The following is a 17,581-nucleotide window of genomic DNA, read 5'->3' as shown; positions in this document are numbered from 1 at the left end:
TGTATTAAGGAAGCTAGTGGCATACTTTGGGAAGGTGTGTAAAAGAAGAAAGTTGAAAATAAATGTGGGTTAAAGTAAATTGATGAGATGTACAAGGGGAGAATGTGGCAGCAAATTGGAAGTGAATATAAAGGGAGAGAGACTGGAGGAAGTGGATGGCTTTAGATACTTGGGTGAAAATGTGGCAGGAAAGGGAGGAGTGGAGGTGGAGGTAGAATGTAGATTGAGAGATGCAAGTAAATGCCTTGGTGGATTAAAAAGTGTAATGAGGAATAGACATTTGGGAATGAATGCTAAGAAGAGATTGTATGAAGGAGTGATTGTGCTGACAGCACTTTATGGAGCAAAAACATGGAACATAAGAGAGGAAGGGAGGAGTTTATGTGCATGTGAGATGAAATGCCCGAGAAGTATGGTAGGGGTTACTAGGCTAGAGTACTTTTGTATGTGACCATTTTTCATTTGAGTGCATTAAAGTGGTGCAATGTTGCACTAAAGTTGTGGCCCATGAGGATACCTTGGCTGTAACACAGGCAATCATGGTAATTTCACAAGGGCTTTATTGACTGGATTCCTGATGACGGTAAGAAGGCTGTAAGGGATACCTTGCCAGCTGGAGCTCATGTTTTGCAACTCGGGAAAAATGTAAAGATTGTAATTCTTAACCATTTCTACCTTGATCAAGACTGCTTGTAAACCATTTAAGCAACCAAAGAAATACTGAGGAACATGAATATGCACTATTTGTTAAACAAAAAATGCAAAAATATAGACATATTTACAGTGAGAAATGCAATGACTATGGAAAATTACTCAGAATGCTAGAAATATATAGAAAAACTTGTATATAGGTATATATAGTATGAGAAATGCAATAATAAATAGGAACAAATCACAAACATGAAATACAACCAAATTATATCCATTGCTGAAGAAATAGTAAGAGGGGTTGGAAAACAAGACCATAGAGAATATTTAATAATGATATAAATTCTAGAAAATGTGCAACATTGTGAAGTGGGTTGAGAGGGGAATTGTATAATATAGAGATGGGTTGATGTTCCAAATGTCCTTACTTGATTGCCCAAAATTTATTGAGGGCCAAGCTGCCTGAAGCACTGCTTGGGTGAGCAGTTGGCGATGTAATCAAGAGAGGTGCAAGATAAGTATAAGGAGGTGCAAGATGCTCTCGTGGAAGGAAGAACATAAATCATTGGCTTTGAAGGACATAGCATTCTCCTGTATTGGCCCAGCACTGCTCCATCATAATGCCTCGGTCTGAATAGAATCTATTGGCTCTCTTCTCTATCGGTCCAGTGCTGATTCTTCACAGGGTCCCACCCTGAATAGTCTATAGGGTCTCTCTTATATTGGCCCAGTGCTGATCCTTCACAATGCCCAAGCCTGAATAAAGTTTATTGGTTCTCTCCTCTATCGGCCCAGTGCCAACCCTATAAAATGTATGAAAAATCCCAAAGGATCTATAATAAGACTGTCAGAAGATACCCAGATGTTTGATGGTATGATAATGGTATTTATTTGATATTACCTCTGAATGTTTATGATATTTCTTGCCATATCCTTAGCCTTGTTACATTTAAATGGTTGAAGATTTGTTATGTTTTGTTTAAAGTAGAGGTAGTAATAAATGGTTGTTTGTTGATAATTACTGTTTATCATCCTCCCTTTGACTTTGAAAGGAATACAAGGCATTAAAATCTGTTACTCCCTATTGATATATGGTAAGGTTATCCTACCAGGTACAAGTGATAGGTGTACAGTACTTTAGGCACATGATAACAACCCTTGATAGAGGAGATAAGGCGAAGCCCACAGAATTTATGGCTTGGGCAAGTTTATTGAACCTGTTAAGAGTTGCTTGGAGTTGGAAGGGTGTTTGTGTGTGAGCTTGCTTGGAGAGACTGTTGGGACCGGTGCTGTTGTGTATTTATTTACCTAGTTGTATTTTACGGGAAGAGAGCTATGCTCGTAGTGACCTGTCTGTATCTTTCAGCATCTAATTTGTTCTTAAATTCTTGTATAGTTTTTGTACTCACTGTTTCCTCATTCAATTTGTTCCAGGTATCTACCACTCTGTGTGGGAAACTATTCTTTTTCAGATCTCTTCTATAACTATCCTTTTTGAGTTTCTTTTCATGTCCTCTTGTAAGAGAACCAATGTGCTCCCTGGCATATGCTACCAATTGATGATGATGATGATACCAGATTATGAGTGCCATACTTGATTCTTAAAACACTGTTCCACTTGTTCCGACTCCACCCCCAGTATTTACAGACAGGTCTGTAATGCTGGGGTCCGATACAGTGTTATATTCCCTTCATTCTATTGAGGCACTAGCCTCCCTAGTGTTGCCTCTGTTTTTACAGCAGTGCTATCTGCCATCCAGGAGGTGCTAAGATAAGAGGGAGGGTAGAGTGTATTTAGGGATGGAATGGGTGGGAATGGTTTTATGCCTTTTTCTTTTTGGCTACCTCCCTTGTAAGGGGGAAAAAGCCTTGGTATATGTATGTATGTATGTATGCTATCTGCCGTAATCATGGCTAGAAGAATTATCTTTATTCTTCCTTTTTTATCTTTTACATTTTATAGAGACTAGTAGTGTTTTCTCTTCTGTGGAATATTTTAGTCCCTCCCTTCATCCTCTTGGTCTATCAGTTTTTGATTGGCTCTACCTACTCTAGTGTAAAGGTTACCATGTTGGGTTTTGCTGAGTCCCATATATGGGAATTTCTGGGATGGGAAGACCAATAGACTGGCTAAATATCGCTCCTTCGAACTCCATTCCATTTCATGACATGTACTCATATGGATTGCAGTTCTTGCCAGTTGGCAGAACATTAAAACTACACCCAAAGACCTTTATTACGCACAGATACTCTCTTCTCTTCCTCCACAACCACCAAATACCAGCCTTCGGAAACATATTCATAATCATATCACTCACCGCTCCATTAACACACTGAAAGACAACACACTGCTGCATGCCAGACCCCCTGATATCCACCCTTCTGAATCCTCTCTCCCACGAAAGGACAGAGTCCACTTGGCCAGACTGCGATGCGGTCACCACCCAGCACTTCTAAGCTACCAGAAGAGGCTGGACGACCGTGTTGTGAACAGCTGCCCAGGATGTAACACTTCACCCCATACCATACAACACATAATGGAAGACTGCATTATACACAATCATGCACGCAAACAACACAACATACACTCTATAAAGGATTTGTGGGAAAACCCAGTTTCGGCTGTGGCCTTCCTTGGGGAGACGGGACTGCTCGGACAGACAGTCTAGGGAACGACAACAACAAACAACAACAGGGGGAGGCTTTAATAACCACCACTAAGATGGAGGAATTAACCCTCTATGCCTTCTGTTGGTGGCTATATGTGCTGGGGAACCACTCGGAGACTGCACTGACCCATCTGTGAACAGGCCATGCATGTTTCACACATAGTTACCTCATGTCCTGGGAAATGTAGTCATTCAGTGATGACTGTTTAATCCCCCGAACATTACGACACTTTCTAGTACTGTACAGTGTCCCAGTCTGGTAGACCTGCAAGGGTGATATTCTTCTGAAGTTGCGGTGAGGATAGAATAGTCTGCATCTTGCAGATACTTGGAAAAGAGGCCCTTTCCCTGGGATATAAGGTACTCATGTTCATAGAGAATGTTGACCTTTTAAAGAAATTATAGCTCAGCTTTTAAATGTCCTTATATTTTGATTATTGTACTAGGTCACCCAATGTCCCTTTTGTATATTGACTTTTTTATCAAGATTTTTACCAAACCAAAATTTTATTTGTAATGTAAATGTGTCAGCCTACCATCTTTTCTGTCTTAAACATTTTGTAGTGGTGCCATATGACCATGATTTTGCCGTGGCAAAAATACAACAATCAATCGATCAAACCCACTTCACTCCCATCCACCACTATTAATTTCCCTCTCATCCTACTTTAGTACAATTAGGCAAACAAATATATCAATACAACACATCAGTCCTATGTTTGTAGCCAGAGAGATCTGTGGGAAGTCTCAGGAATGGTTGGTAGCCACTACTTGATTGCTGGTTTCTGGTTAGGGAAAATGTAGGCTTTTTTTTACCTTTATATGACATTGTTACTTGTTAATATAATAATAATTTTTATTATTATTATTATCATTATAGTTATAATTAGTTATTATTACTGCTATTGTTTTAATATATCTTTATTCAATATAAATATTGTAATTTTTTTAGTTATTTTATCTTTATTATTATTCTGATATTTAATTCGTGATCCCCCTCTCTGTCTCCTCATGCAGAAAAAGAGAAGACAGGGAGTAATCCCTTCAGGCTGTATTAAAATATCATTCACACATAATCCCTCACCCCCCTTCCCCCACCTTCCATACATCACAGCATCATCCATACACAACCATTCTCCACTCACCCCTATCTTCTGTCGTCTCCCTTCGTTCCTCAACAGACATTCCCCTCTTTCCCAGTGCCCCTTTTACCCCATCCATCCATTTCATCCTTGGTCACCCCCTCATGTTCACTCCTTCCACTTTTACTATTCTTTCCATGTGTCCATGAAAAAGCCAAGATAAGAGGGAAGGATAAGTTTGAATGGGAGTGGAGTATGTGGGGATGGAATAGGTGGGAGTGGATTTTATGCCTTTGTTTTTGGCTACCTCCCATGTAATGGGGAAAAAGCTGTTGGTATATGTATGTATGTATTATTTAGATGATGATAATGATAATAATGATATTACATACATATGCCAAGGGTTTTTTCTCCCTTACAAAGGAGGTAGCCAAAGTCAAAAGGCATAATTCCACTCCCACCCATTTCATCTCTGCCCATTCCCCTCCTATTCACCACCCCCTCCCTCTCTCACTCCCTCTTTTGTTGGTTCCTGCATATCGGGCCATCCCTGCATCTCGGTCATTGTCCTGAGTCAGGAGCAACAAAAATAATAATAATAATAGTGATGATATTAGTATTATTGTTATACAGTAGTAATCCATATCATAATCATCATCAGTAGTAGAAATAGTGTTGTCATCATCATCACCACCACCACCACCACTGTCATCACCACCATCGTCGTCATCATCATCACCATCATTATCATCATCAACACCATCACCACGTTGTCGTACTCTTAACCATCAACAATAATATCGTCAACATCATTGGCATGTGGTAAATATTCAAACGGGACGTTTGCTGTAAGAAAGAAACGGTAATGCACTGTTTTGAATTTGCCGCTTATCCCCTCAAGCGGACGTGCCTCGAACTAAATAAAACAGCTGATTGGTTGTCTGGTTACGTGATTAGAAGTTTTATTTCGCTTAATATAATTTTGGCTCTGGCATTGTATTGTGTTCATGCTTTGTTGTTGGCACATAGTGTATTATATAGAGATAAGAAAATATGCAAATTGAAATAGTGGATATCTCAACAAAACGATAAATGTGCATTTTTACGATTTCGCGAAAAGTGGCTCTGCTAAATTTAGAGCAAGTTGAGGATAAGTTTGTTTACTATCAGGTGGAGGACAGGGCTTGGCAAGGGAAGTAGGTTAAATGTGGTAGATTATGCTTTTCTCGTAGTACGACGACCTTGAGAAGCCATAATTTGGTTGAGAGTTCTTCCGTGTTGTGACCGAGAAGAGTAGGAGTTGGAAAAAGGTAATTCAAATGACAAAATGAGTGATGCAAGTAACAAGTAGGAAGGATTTGTGTTTGAATTACACGAAGACGAAGTATTGGGTGGTGAGAAGAGAGTATAAAATAATTGAAATGAATGTGAATGGGCATTTGAAAGATATATTGTAGAGAGTGGCGTCGTTTGTTAACTTAGTGGTATGATTTTACATTTTCCTAAATATGTTTGTAATGCATATTGTGTATGGTAAGTGTGGGCATCATGATTTGGTGATAAAGTTTTTAGTCTCGCTATTATACATTAGTGACTTTCAGTGGCCCTTGATAAGTGAAATCCATAGATCAGAATTGCAAAAGCACACATATTGGTAGATGTGGTTTTCCTTAAAATAAGATTATAATAGGAAAATTGGTAAATTTTTATAATATTGTATGGAAGGCAAAGCTACTGCACTAGCATAGACAACAGCTCATCGTGGCAACTGTGCTGTTTATCTTTTTCAGTAAATATTGTGGATATTTTTGTGGCAATTACTGAAATGAACAAAAATGTTATACAGATTGACCTCTCATGAACGGACTAAGAGGGGGTAACGGTGCCCGTTGATGTGAATAATCTGTTGATTTGTAGTGGTTTTTGTGTGTGTGTGTATTGGGGGGGGAGATCACCTCTTAAGTTCTATAAAATCATAGTATACGTACATACATATTAATACCAAAATACCTGTAATAATGTAATTAGTATGTACTAATACTAATAATACTGTACTATTGTAATTTTTATTTACTTTAGCTTTGGGTGGCATAGTGATTGCACAGCACTAAACAACAGCACCAAAAACATAGCAAAAACACTGCAAACACAGCTAATAAACGTCCACACCGATCACGATCTTGTTAACTAGTAAACAAAACAAAGTGGGCGCCATCACGCCATCAGCCACTCAGCGGACAAACACCAAACTAACGGACGCATTCACCCTACCCGCGAAATTTAGATTGTTGGACCGGACCAGCGGATTTTGTCCATTGCATCTAATATCCAGTAATGCGGTGTCCGTTAATGATAGGTCAATCTATATATATATATTCTCAGTGTTAATAGAAGTGAACAGTCAATAACTGAGATGGGTAATATGGGTGTTCAGTGATATGTTGTCAGTGTTAATGAGACACTTTTACAATCCATGGAGGTATTACAACAATATCAAGATGTAAGAAGTAAGCAGACCGGCACAAATTTTGTTTTGGTGGTCTATAGATTCTTGGTATGTTGCAAAGAATTATAGAACCAAATAGGGAAACAATGATCAATTCTGTCCCAGTAGAATCAAATACAATATTCAGTCTATATACCAAGCATACACCTATGCCATATACAGGTACTCCTCGTTTAACGACCTACTCGGTTAGCGACGACGCGGAGTTACGTTTTGTTTGACGTAAATCTCCCGAAGTTACGACGTCGTGTACAATAATTTAGTTGGCCGAGGCAAATTTGTATGATGTTATAATTGAACTTGTACGGTGGATATTAGCTGTAAGGTAAAGTGTTCTGAAGCTTAGGTCTACATTACCATCCTGCAAGCTGCAAAAACTACCTGGGGTACAGTATATACCAGTAGTGGTAAATTTTTAGTTTCGACCATGGGCGCAATATAGCAATAGAAAATAATTATTAATTTTGTAAATTATATAATGTATCAAAGAATATGCAATTTTGTGAGCGGAAAAAAAAAAAAAAAAGGTGCTAAATTTTTTTTCGTAAGTAACGAAGTCATGTCGGACGAATGGTACACCATGTTTGTTATGATAGATGCCGATGTCGAAGAAATAAAAGGATGATGAATTTGTCTAACCTAAACTAAACTAACCTAACCTGTGTTTGATAAATCATTACCTGCAAATTAAATGTCATCCGGCTCGTCCTCGTTGTCGTCGTCGTGAGAGACGTTGGCAGACGACAAGATGGCGTCCCAATCCTATGCTACCGACTTCGTTCATTAGCATATTTTCTTGTAGCATGGTATTTTTTACTTTCATTTCCGCCCACAAAATTGCATATTATGTTGATACATTTTAATTTACAAAATTAATAATTAATTTTCTATTGCTATATTGCGCCCATGGTCAAAACTAAAAAAATACCCCGGTATTCAATATGGAATGTCAGCATACGCGGATTTGGTCATATACGGTAATTTCAGGAACCTAACCACCGTAAATAAACAGTAAATAAAGCTTTAATGTACTGTATAAAAGAGGGAAAATACATGAAAATAAAGATACATGTATTGCTGGACATTGTACATACAGTACATGTACGTATATGTATACACTTTCGCTTAATGACCAATTCGGTTAACAACAGCGATGCTGGTCCAAATTGTCGTCGTTAAATGAGGAGTGGTTGTAGTAATAGAAAATTAGATATTATAATACATTAATGTAATTTATATATTCTCGACGGAAATCAATAACAGATCATGAACTGAATAGTGAGTAGAGTTCATATATTTAACCCTTTGGATACTTGATTAGGGCAGACAATTATTCTCCTATGATGCCCATTTTCCTTTAAAAAAATAAAAAAAGTGTCAAATATCTGTAACAAATGTCAGAATTTTATGATTATGCCACAAATAGCAAGTAGAAATTAAGATTCTCATGGATCTTGGATTTTTTCACTTTTTTGTTCGAAAAAAAGACCATAAGGAAATGAGGATATTTGCATTTATTTGCTGATATGCTGCTTATTTGTACCCTGTGTACTTCAGAACACATGTATCTATTTGTATGAATGCTTAAAGTTTGTAAGATCTAGTATTCATTGGTTAATATCATAAGAAATATGCATACGAAAATATGCAGCCATACTGTTACACTGATACTAGGCTTTACACCTTTGGGATCAATGTAAACAGTATTTATAGCTTTGTAATAATTTGTTTGGTACAATAGATAATACAAAAGTAAAATCAGTAACCTTTGTCCATGTTCTGGAAAGAACCTTGGAAATACAGGTATGGCTCATCTCAAGTTGTTTCGAGTTAAGTCACTTTTGAAGGTATGTCAGTTTTCCTTAACCCCTGTCGCTCTGGATTTTCAAATTTTGTGTGCGGCTCGTATCTTGGGTGTTTGGCCATGTGCGGTAACTTTGAAGTCTTGTTTAATATAATTTTGCGCTGCAATGACCAACTTCTGCAGTCTGTATTACACACTGTTAGATAACTGAATAAACTCTGTATTAGAGTTGACTGTATTCTCATGACCATTATAAAGATTGTGGGAGAAGAATGCGTATTCGTCACTAAATTTCTGAGAATTCAAGGCAAACAAAACTTTTTCTTTGTTCAACCTTCTTCCCGAGCATTAAACTATACTCCATCTGAGAGAATTAGACATTTTAGATTTAATTTTCGAGTGTTATAACATAGAATGAATCACACAAAAAGACAAAGTGAAAAGCAGACATTTTGAAACCAAGAAGAAATTGGAGATAATTATATGACCTGCGTGCTGATTGAGCTGTGGTCAAGTATGCTTGTATACAGGAAAGGAACAACTCCCTGTATTCTGTGCCATTGATAACCATTCTGCTCCATTTGCTAGCCGTGCAATGTAAAGTGCCTTAAAGTAAGAGAAAACTATACTGGTGCCTGTATACGAGGCTTACTCTTCCGACACATGAGTCACGGTGTATGTGAGTGTGAAGTGGCTCCCACCAGCTCCGCCCACAATGGGGAGTGCTTATTTGTGGTTTATAGTTTGGATATTTCGACTTGAGTTGCTTTTCAACATAAGTTGTGACTTGTGAAATCCATTAACGATGTATGGTGAGGTATGCCTGTACTTGATATGGGATACAGTGAAGTCCATTATACCATCTAGTTTTGTGTGGTTATCAGTCCTCACATTTTGCAGTTTTGATCAGACTGGTTTTACACCAATATTACCACCTCTAGAAGTTGAAAAGGAAACTGTCTCATTCTCACTGTCTGGATCATCATCATAATCACTGTCCTCAAACTGTTCCCCAATTTTTTAATCTTCAGAAGCCAAAATCTTTTCTATTTATTCCTATGTTTCCTGCCTGTGTCTGTGGAGGCCAGTCTTCTTTTGTGTTACCACTCATCATTGGTAACATACATATACCAAAGACTCTTTCCCCCATACAAGGGATGTAGTCAAAGTCAAGAGGCATAATTCCACTCCCACCCATTTCACCCCCCACCCATTCCACTCCCACCCATTTCACCCCCACCTATTCCACTCCCACCCATTTTACCCCCACCCATTCCACTCCCACCCATTTCACCCCCACCCATTCCACTCCCACCCATTCCACTCCTATTCACCACTCCTCCCTCCCTCTCATCTTGGCTCCTCCTGAATGATGAGTCATCCCTGCATCTTGCTTATCACCCTGGGTCAGAAGCAATGCGGCAAGACACGGCACATCCACAGCAATGCCACTTCATTTAATTGGCAACCTCCCCTTCTCTGTCCCCTCATGCTGAAACACTGAAGAGAAGAAATCCCTTCGGCCTGTGTCAGAATATCAGCCACACAATCACTCCCTCCCCCCCTCCCTTCCATGCATCACACTATCATCCATACACAGCCATTCTCCACTCACCCTATCTTCTGCCTTCTCCCTTCTTTCCTCCCTTCTTGCTCAATGCCTCTTTCACCCCATCCATCCATCTATTCCTTGGTTGCCCCCTTATGTTCACTGTCCACCTCTGCACCTTCCACACTTCTTTTACTAATCTTTCTTCACTTATTCTTTTCTTGTGTCCAAACCATCCATGATAGTACAGTGCAGTTTTCATCTCACTGGTCCTGGTCATATGCATTTTACATATTATCATCGTATTTCATATCATTATTACTTCATATCATGCATATTTTCTTCTAACTTTATTACATTGAGTGGATCTTGCTTGAGAAAATACATGAAACTTACAGGCAGATGTTTGTTCACACTTGTGCAATCAGCTGATTCTCAATGATAATCTGTCAATGACATAGGTAATTAATTTCAAGCATCACACTCCTGCGTAAGTGTTAAAAGTTCTCTGTAGTGTTGTTTGAACTGGGGTGCCTGCTAAGGTTGTAGGTGTTTGACTGCCATATTGGGCTCTTGATTTTAGTTCTATTGTTAAGGTATCCTTGGGGCTACATATTATGGGGAGTTATCCATTGGTCTTTGAATTCATCATATATTCTCATAGGACATCTCTTTGGTTCATCGTTGGTAGCTTTCAGGATCCAGAGCCTTCGGTAGTCTAGATCAGGGTCCTCTTCATCTTGGTATGGATGAAGTTGGAAGCTTGTTCCATTCATTGGTGATGCAGTTGGCAAAATTGACTATGCAGGTAGCAAAATTGTATGGTGGGTTAGCTTCAAGTATGCCCACTTCATTATGAGTCAGAAAAATGGTAATTTAGAACATAATAGTGACTGTGGCAGAGGAAATAAACAAGAAGCTATTTGCTCTCATGAACAGTGAGATGTGTAACAAAAGGTATTGGAGTTTCAAGTTTTCTGAAAATGCTGTCAGTACAAAAATACAGTTATCTCAATTGTAGTATGTTTCTTGTCTCCGTAGAAGCTGCGTGCTACATCCAGCCTTTTGGGTGGGAATTGGAGACAGCCTTCACCCACGCCAGCATCTCCAACACCAACCTCCAAAGATAAGGAGGATATGGATCCAGAACTTGCACGGTAGGGAAAGTTAACCAATTATGTGGCTTTGAAGAATGTTAAAACTTTTGTTGGAGTATGTTGATGGAAAATATTTCCCAAAATTCTTAGTGTTTTTTCATAAACTTGAAATGTGTTTGAAGATTTAAAGGGATAGACTCAACTCCTGTGACACAAACAAATTTTGCTCTGCCATCAGTAATGGAAATCTAGACATTATTAATGCTTCCAAGTTAAAGATGTGGTGTTAACTATGTAAATGGAAGGTAGATGAATAAGTATTGAGGTATATTTTAAATGCTCTTACTGAACTAATTATAAGTTGAAAATTTACTTTCTGCAAGTAATTATCTTTGCTTATGGAAGAAATCAATTGTGGATGTAGATTTCTGTAGAGGATTGAAGCTTTTTTTTTAATATGAATGATATCCAAGTACACACAACAGTTTTGTATGAAAGACTGGAATTCTGTTTACATTTTTCTACCTAATAGGTATCTGAATCGCTCATACTGGGAACAACAGCAGCAGCAACAACAACAACAACAGAAGGAAGTTGAAGAACCACGATCAGAGAATGTCTTGTCACCGACTCAGCCTTCAGCACCATTCAATGCTGCAACCAAAGTCACGTCACCTTCAAAAGTCACTTCCCCTAAGATGATAGAGGTAAATTCCTGAGTGTTTCTCTCTCTCTCTCTCTCTCTCTCTCTCTCTCTCTCTCTCTCTCTCTCTCTCTCTCTCTCTCTCTTCTCTCTCTCTCTCTCTTCTCTCTCTCTCTCTCTCTCTCTCTCTCTCTCTTCTCTCTCTCTCTCTCTCTTCTCTCTCTCTCTCTCTCTCTTCTCTCTCTCTCTTTTATCTCTCTCTTCTCTCTCTTCTCTCTCTTCTCTCTCTCTCTCTCTCTCTCTCTCTCTCTCTCTCTCTCTCTCTCTCTCTCTCTCCAAAAGTCACTTCCCCTATGATAGAGGTAAATTCCTGAGTGTTTCTCTCTCTCTCTCTCTCTCTCACACAGTAAATAAATAGTATGAGTAATGTTTAGCAATATTGTGTGCACATTAAACTTCATGTGAGGCAGTTTCCCAACCTAGCGCTTTTGAGTGCCAGTATATTCTGTGAAAGTCTGGCAGTGGTCATGTTCACTTAGAATCTGTCATTTCAGGAAATTGAGACAGCCTGACTACTCTCAATTTGAGGAGATATCCTCAGGTGAATAAAATAGCCAGGCATTAGCTCGAGCAAAATCTGTAAAGGGATCAAGGGGTCTGTCTCATAGGATCGTAGTCTAACACTAACCATGACAGACTCGAAAAAGTTTTGTTAGTATGACAAAGAAATTAGTATAAATTACATTACTGAACACACCACACCATCAAACTCTTTGAAGTGGATTTAATTTTTATCATTTAACTTCCATGCTGTTCTTATTATTATACACTGCATATTGTTCCTTTTTTTAGCGTTTCCAAAATGGGGAAACAGAAGAAGTAGATGAATTTGTCAGCACTTTGAGATCACAACTGGAGATCTTTGTGAACCGGATGAAAAGCAATCAGTCCCGTGGAAGGTCCATAGCCAATGATACAGCTGTACAGTCTCTTTTCATGAACATCACTGCTATGCACTCACAGTTACTGAAGTACATCCAGCAACAAGATGACCAGAGAGGTGAGTCTCTTGTGAACTAAAGTCAAGTTGAGTGTCAGGACTTGTAACGATGTGGAAAATTAAAAAGAAAAAGGGAATATGTTAAAAGTTATTGCAATTTGCTGTTATTATTTCGAACTATGTGGTCTTGTCTTTATCTGCAATTCATGTATATTTATTCTTTGCCAAATAAATTTATTTATTTATTATTTATTATTGCAGATAGATGGGGGAAAGCTGTGATGGATGAGGGGTAGTGGGTGGGGGGTGGGGGGTGAGGGAGTATGTATCAGAAATAAATTGACACAGCCTGAAGGGATTCCTCCCCATCTTCTCCTTTTCTGCATGAGGGGACAGAGAAGGGGGGGGGAGGCACCAAATTAATGAAGCGGTCTTGCTGTGGATGTGCTGTGTCTTACGACACTGCTTCTGACCCAGGGCAGTGGACAAGATGCAGGGATGACCCGTTATCCAGGAGGTGCTAAGATAAGAGGGTAGAAGGGAGTGGAGTATGTAGGGGATGAAGTGAGTGGGAGTGGTTTTCTATGCCTTTTTCTTTTGGCTACCTCCCGTGTAAGGGGGAAAAAAGCCTTTGGTATATGTATGTATGGGTGAAAGCTGTTAAGGGCAGTCTGTTTTCAGTGAAATTTGTCCCAAGACATGCAGATTAAGTTGATATTAGTTGAAGAAAATACAAGGATTAAAGCCCTTGAAGGTGGTTTCAGTTGTCAAAGAATTGACTACATCTGGATATAAGATATGATGCCTCTGGTTTGTTTTTCAGCTCACCTGGAAAGTTTGCAGGACAAAATAACCCAGGTGCGTGATGCAAGAGCGGCATTAGAGGCCCTCCGTGAGGATCACAATGAACGATTACGCAGAGAAAGAGAAGAACAGGAAAGGCAAAGGTATGTCAGATTTCCTCACCCAGAGTTTGTCATAACAAGAACAACACCACTGTACACCACTGAAAATTAAATTTGGTCAAGCAACATGTAGAATTGGATGGGAAAAAGTTTAGCTCTTTGCTACAAGGATTCTTTCAGTTTAGTAAAATTATATGGCATTAGCAAGAACAAAATCTGTGAAAGGTATCCCACATCCCTCCAGTCTCTTTAACCCCTACCATATGGTACCTACGTAGGTGTCATGAGGAGCAAGTGGGTACGCGAGGATGCCGACGTCGGCGTCTTGATTATATTTATTGTAGTCATACCTGTGTGACCCACATACTCTGTAAACTGGCTTCATCATATTTTCTATGGTTATCAAAATTCATGGGTGAAAGAGAACGAGCGATAGAGCAGTGACTTTATTTTTTATAATGCGAGTATTATGACGCAACATCGCACGTCTGGCAGCTAATGCTGCCAGACGTGCGTTGTGGCCCGTATTGAAGGGGTTAATCATCTCTAATCATCTGACCATCACTCACCTTAAAAGTCTTGGTACTATACATCACAATAGTATTGTGTATGTGTAATATAGTTGGAAAATCTTAACGGTAGAGTAGGAGAAAATAGATTTAGTGGGGAGGTGGGTGGCAGTAATGAAATTTACCAGAGAAAAGACAAAGATATGTTTATTGAAAAGGAAATTATAACAACAATGATCCACACTAAAACACAAACACATTTGGATCACTAAACAAATCTTTCTAGACAGACCACCAAACTCAATACCCCCACCCCACCCCCCAGATACCCTACAGGAAAACAACTTCCAAATATGGTATGAACCACACTGGGATGTTTGTGTTCAGAGCATCATCCAGCATTGAAATTGTACCAACACAGAATAGACTTGGCCACAGATTCAGACTGCTCCAGATACAATTACTGCATAGAACACCTCATTACAATGCCCCAAAGTATCAATCCCAAGACTACTACACAATATATATATATTTATGTATATATATATATATATATATATATATATATATATATATATATATATATATATATATATATATATATTTATGTAATACTAATGACCCACTTTCGGAGAAGAATAAGCGAAAGTAAAAAGATTCGTATATTTCTATCACTAACTGTGATCCTCTTCATCTGCTGAAGAGGATCACAGTTAGTGATCGAAATATATGGATCTTTTTACTTTCGCTTATTCTTCTCCGAAAGTGGGTCATTAGTATTATTTTACCAATGTGCTACGACATTACTTTGTTGTGATATATATATATATATATATATATATTCCTAGAGGTGATTTTTGGACCCACCTGAAGCCTGTGGGTCTTCTGCAAGACAGACCAGGGGCATTGGATTGATTGGTGGGTGATAACCAAGAGTGTAAGGGGGACAAGTATAAATATACGTATAGATTGGATATAGTGGATCAGAAGTGATAGCGAGGGATAAGGTCAATTATGAGGATTACACCTACCTCTGATGAAACCAAACTGATGGGACCCACCGTGCGGTGAGTAGCCGACTACAGCACACCTTGGGCTTTATCTCTTATTGTAGTATATGCTCCCAATGAGGTATATAACCTTGAAAAGACGTTCTGTGCCAAGCTTGTATCTATAGGAATATATACACACACACATACACCTTCCTCACAGGAGGGATGGCCAAGTCAAAGTGCATTTCATACCTAGTCCTCTGCCATAATCCTCAAGTCAAGGGCAGTGCAGCAAGGAACAATTCCACAGCAGGGCCTGATCATCAAAGTTGGTTTACTCCCGCTAGTTTTATCATATGGTGACCCCCTCCCCTCCTTATCCCCTTGAAATCATTTGTGAAGTAGATGAGAAGAACATCTCTTAAGGCTGTGTCATCCTTTCGTCCATTTACATCTTCCTCCGTTCTTATCCTCTGCATTTTCACTTCTCTCTCAACAGTCATTCCCAGTGAATCCAAACCCCCTTTCACCTTGTCCATCCATCTCTTTATTGGTCTTCAAGTTTATTGTATCCACTTCTGCTTTCAAGTTTTTGGTAGATATTCCTCATAATTTTTATGTGTAAACTATTAGAGCACTCTTTTATCTACCTACCCATTATGATGGCTCTCTTCCCTCCATGTTCCTCACTATTCGTTCTTGTGATACCTCTTCTTTCTTCTTCAAATGCTTTATTTTGAAAACAAACACTATCTGTTTCCATTTTATTCAATGTCTCTACTTCTTATGATGGCATAGGTACAATTACCCCATCTGATTTTCTCCTTACATTTATCTTCATATATCTATTTCTCATTTTAATCTATCTATATACCAATAGGCTTCTTCCCCCTTGTAAAGGAGTTAGCCAGTCAAGGCATACACCCACACCCACCCTCCCACTCCTATCCATAACTCATTTCTCTTTTAACTTGTGGATGACAGGTCATTCCTGCCCGATTCCCACAGCCCAGGTCAGAAGCAACGAAACAAAATGCAACATATCCACTACAGGGCCCCATAACCCTTTATTTTTTCCTATGCATTGTTCTGGAATTTTATTGTCAAATTTGTGGATTGTTAATCACTTTTTTTCTTATGAGTTGTTCTGGAATTTTATTGTCAACTTGTGGATTGTTAATCAGACTTTTTTCTTATGCATTGTTCTGGAATTTTATTGTCAAATTCTGGATTGTTAATCAGACTTTTTTTCTTATGAATTGTTCTGGATTTTTTTTGTCAATTTGTGAATTGTTAATCACTTTTTTTTTTCTTTTTTTTTTTCCAGGCAAATACAAATGATGCAGAAATTAGAAATAATGAGGAAGAAGAAACAGGAATATCTAGAATACCAAAGGCAGTTGGCCTTGCACCGTATGGCTGAAAGCGAAAGGGAAATTTTCAATAAAGGTGGACCCCCACAGAATGCTGTTCCACCTTACTCCATGGGATATCCGTATCCTGGGGCTGCTTCCATGCCAGGGTATATGTATCCACCCCAAGGGGAAGGTGGAGCTCCTGCCAACTCTATGCCCTATCAAGCACCCCCTCCACAGCCAGGTGTACCATACCAACCACCACCACCCCCTGGAGCAGCACCGCCTCAGGGGCCTCCTGCCATGCCACATGGAACCATGCCAAACCAGCAAGGATTCCAGCCACCACCACCAGCTGAGTACTCGCCATACAGTATGACAGGTAAGTGCTCTGTGAGAGACACTGTCCTAGCCTTCCGGTAGGGGGGAGTTTGTGACGTTAAACCATATCATCATATCACACATCTACCATGTTTCTTCCTTGCTGTAATGGGGCGGGGTGAAGTATGCCACCACCATGTTCACATGCATGTCATAGAAGGTAATTAAATGAGATGTAGTAAGGGACCTAGGGAACTCCCACTTATTTTTGCCCCATTAAAAGTCAAAGCATAAAGGGAGACTCTGACCATAACCCTTGTAATTAAGACATTGAATGTGACAGAGATTGACAGTACATACATTCATACACCAAGGACCTTTTTCCCCTTACAAGGGAGGTAGACAAAGTCAAAGCATAAAACCACTCCCACTCATTTCATCCCCACATACTCCACCCCATTCACCGCCCCTCCCCTCCACTTTTTTTTGGTTCCTCCTGGA

General features: G+C 39.2%; 1 protein-coding gene across 6 annotated transcripts in view; it reads left to right on the top strand.

The window, feature by feature from the left end:
• The window catches only part of Hrs (Hepatocyte growth factor regulated tyrosine kinase substrate), an 83,470-nt gene that overhangs the window by 60,783 nt on the left and 5,106 nt on the right, over window positions 1-17,581 (top strand). For all 6 annotated transcript variants that reach the window (XM_076186597.1, XM_076186600.1, XM_076186598.1 and 3 more), the window contains 5 exons: window positions 11,300-11,415; window positions 11,888-12,062; window positions 12,851-13,058; window positions 13,822-13,945; window positions 16,732-17,141. In XM_076186597.1, coding sequence (XP_076042712.1) covers window positions 11,300-11,415; window positions 11,888-12,062; window positions 12,851-13,058; window positions 13,822-13,945; window positions 16,732-17,141 — 1,033 coding nt within the window. The remainder of the gene's footprint in view (window positions 1-11,299; window positions 11,416-11,887; window positions 12,063-12,850; window positions 13,059-13,821; window positions 13,946-16,731; window positions 17,142-17,581) is intronic.

This window comes from Oratosquilla oratoria, chromosome 6, assembly GCF_046742065.1.
Source record: "Oratosquilla oratoria isolate Oo_2021 chromosome 6, ASM4674206v1, whole genome shotgun sequence".
NCBI lineage: Eukaryota > Metazoa > Arthropoda > Malacostraca > Stomatopoda > Squillidae > Oratosquilla > Oratosquilla oratoria.
The sequence above is the reverse complement of the archived record's forward strand: the minus strand, read 5'-3'. Positions and strand labels throughout refer to the sequence as shown.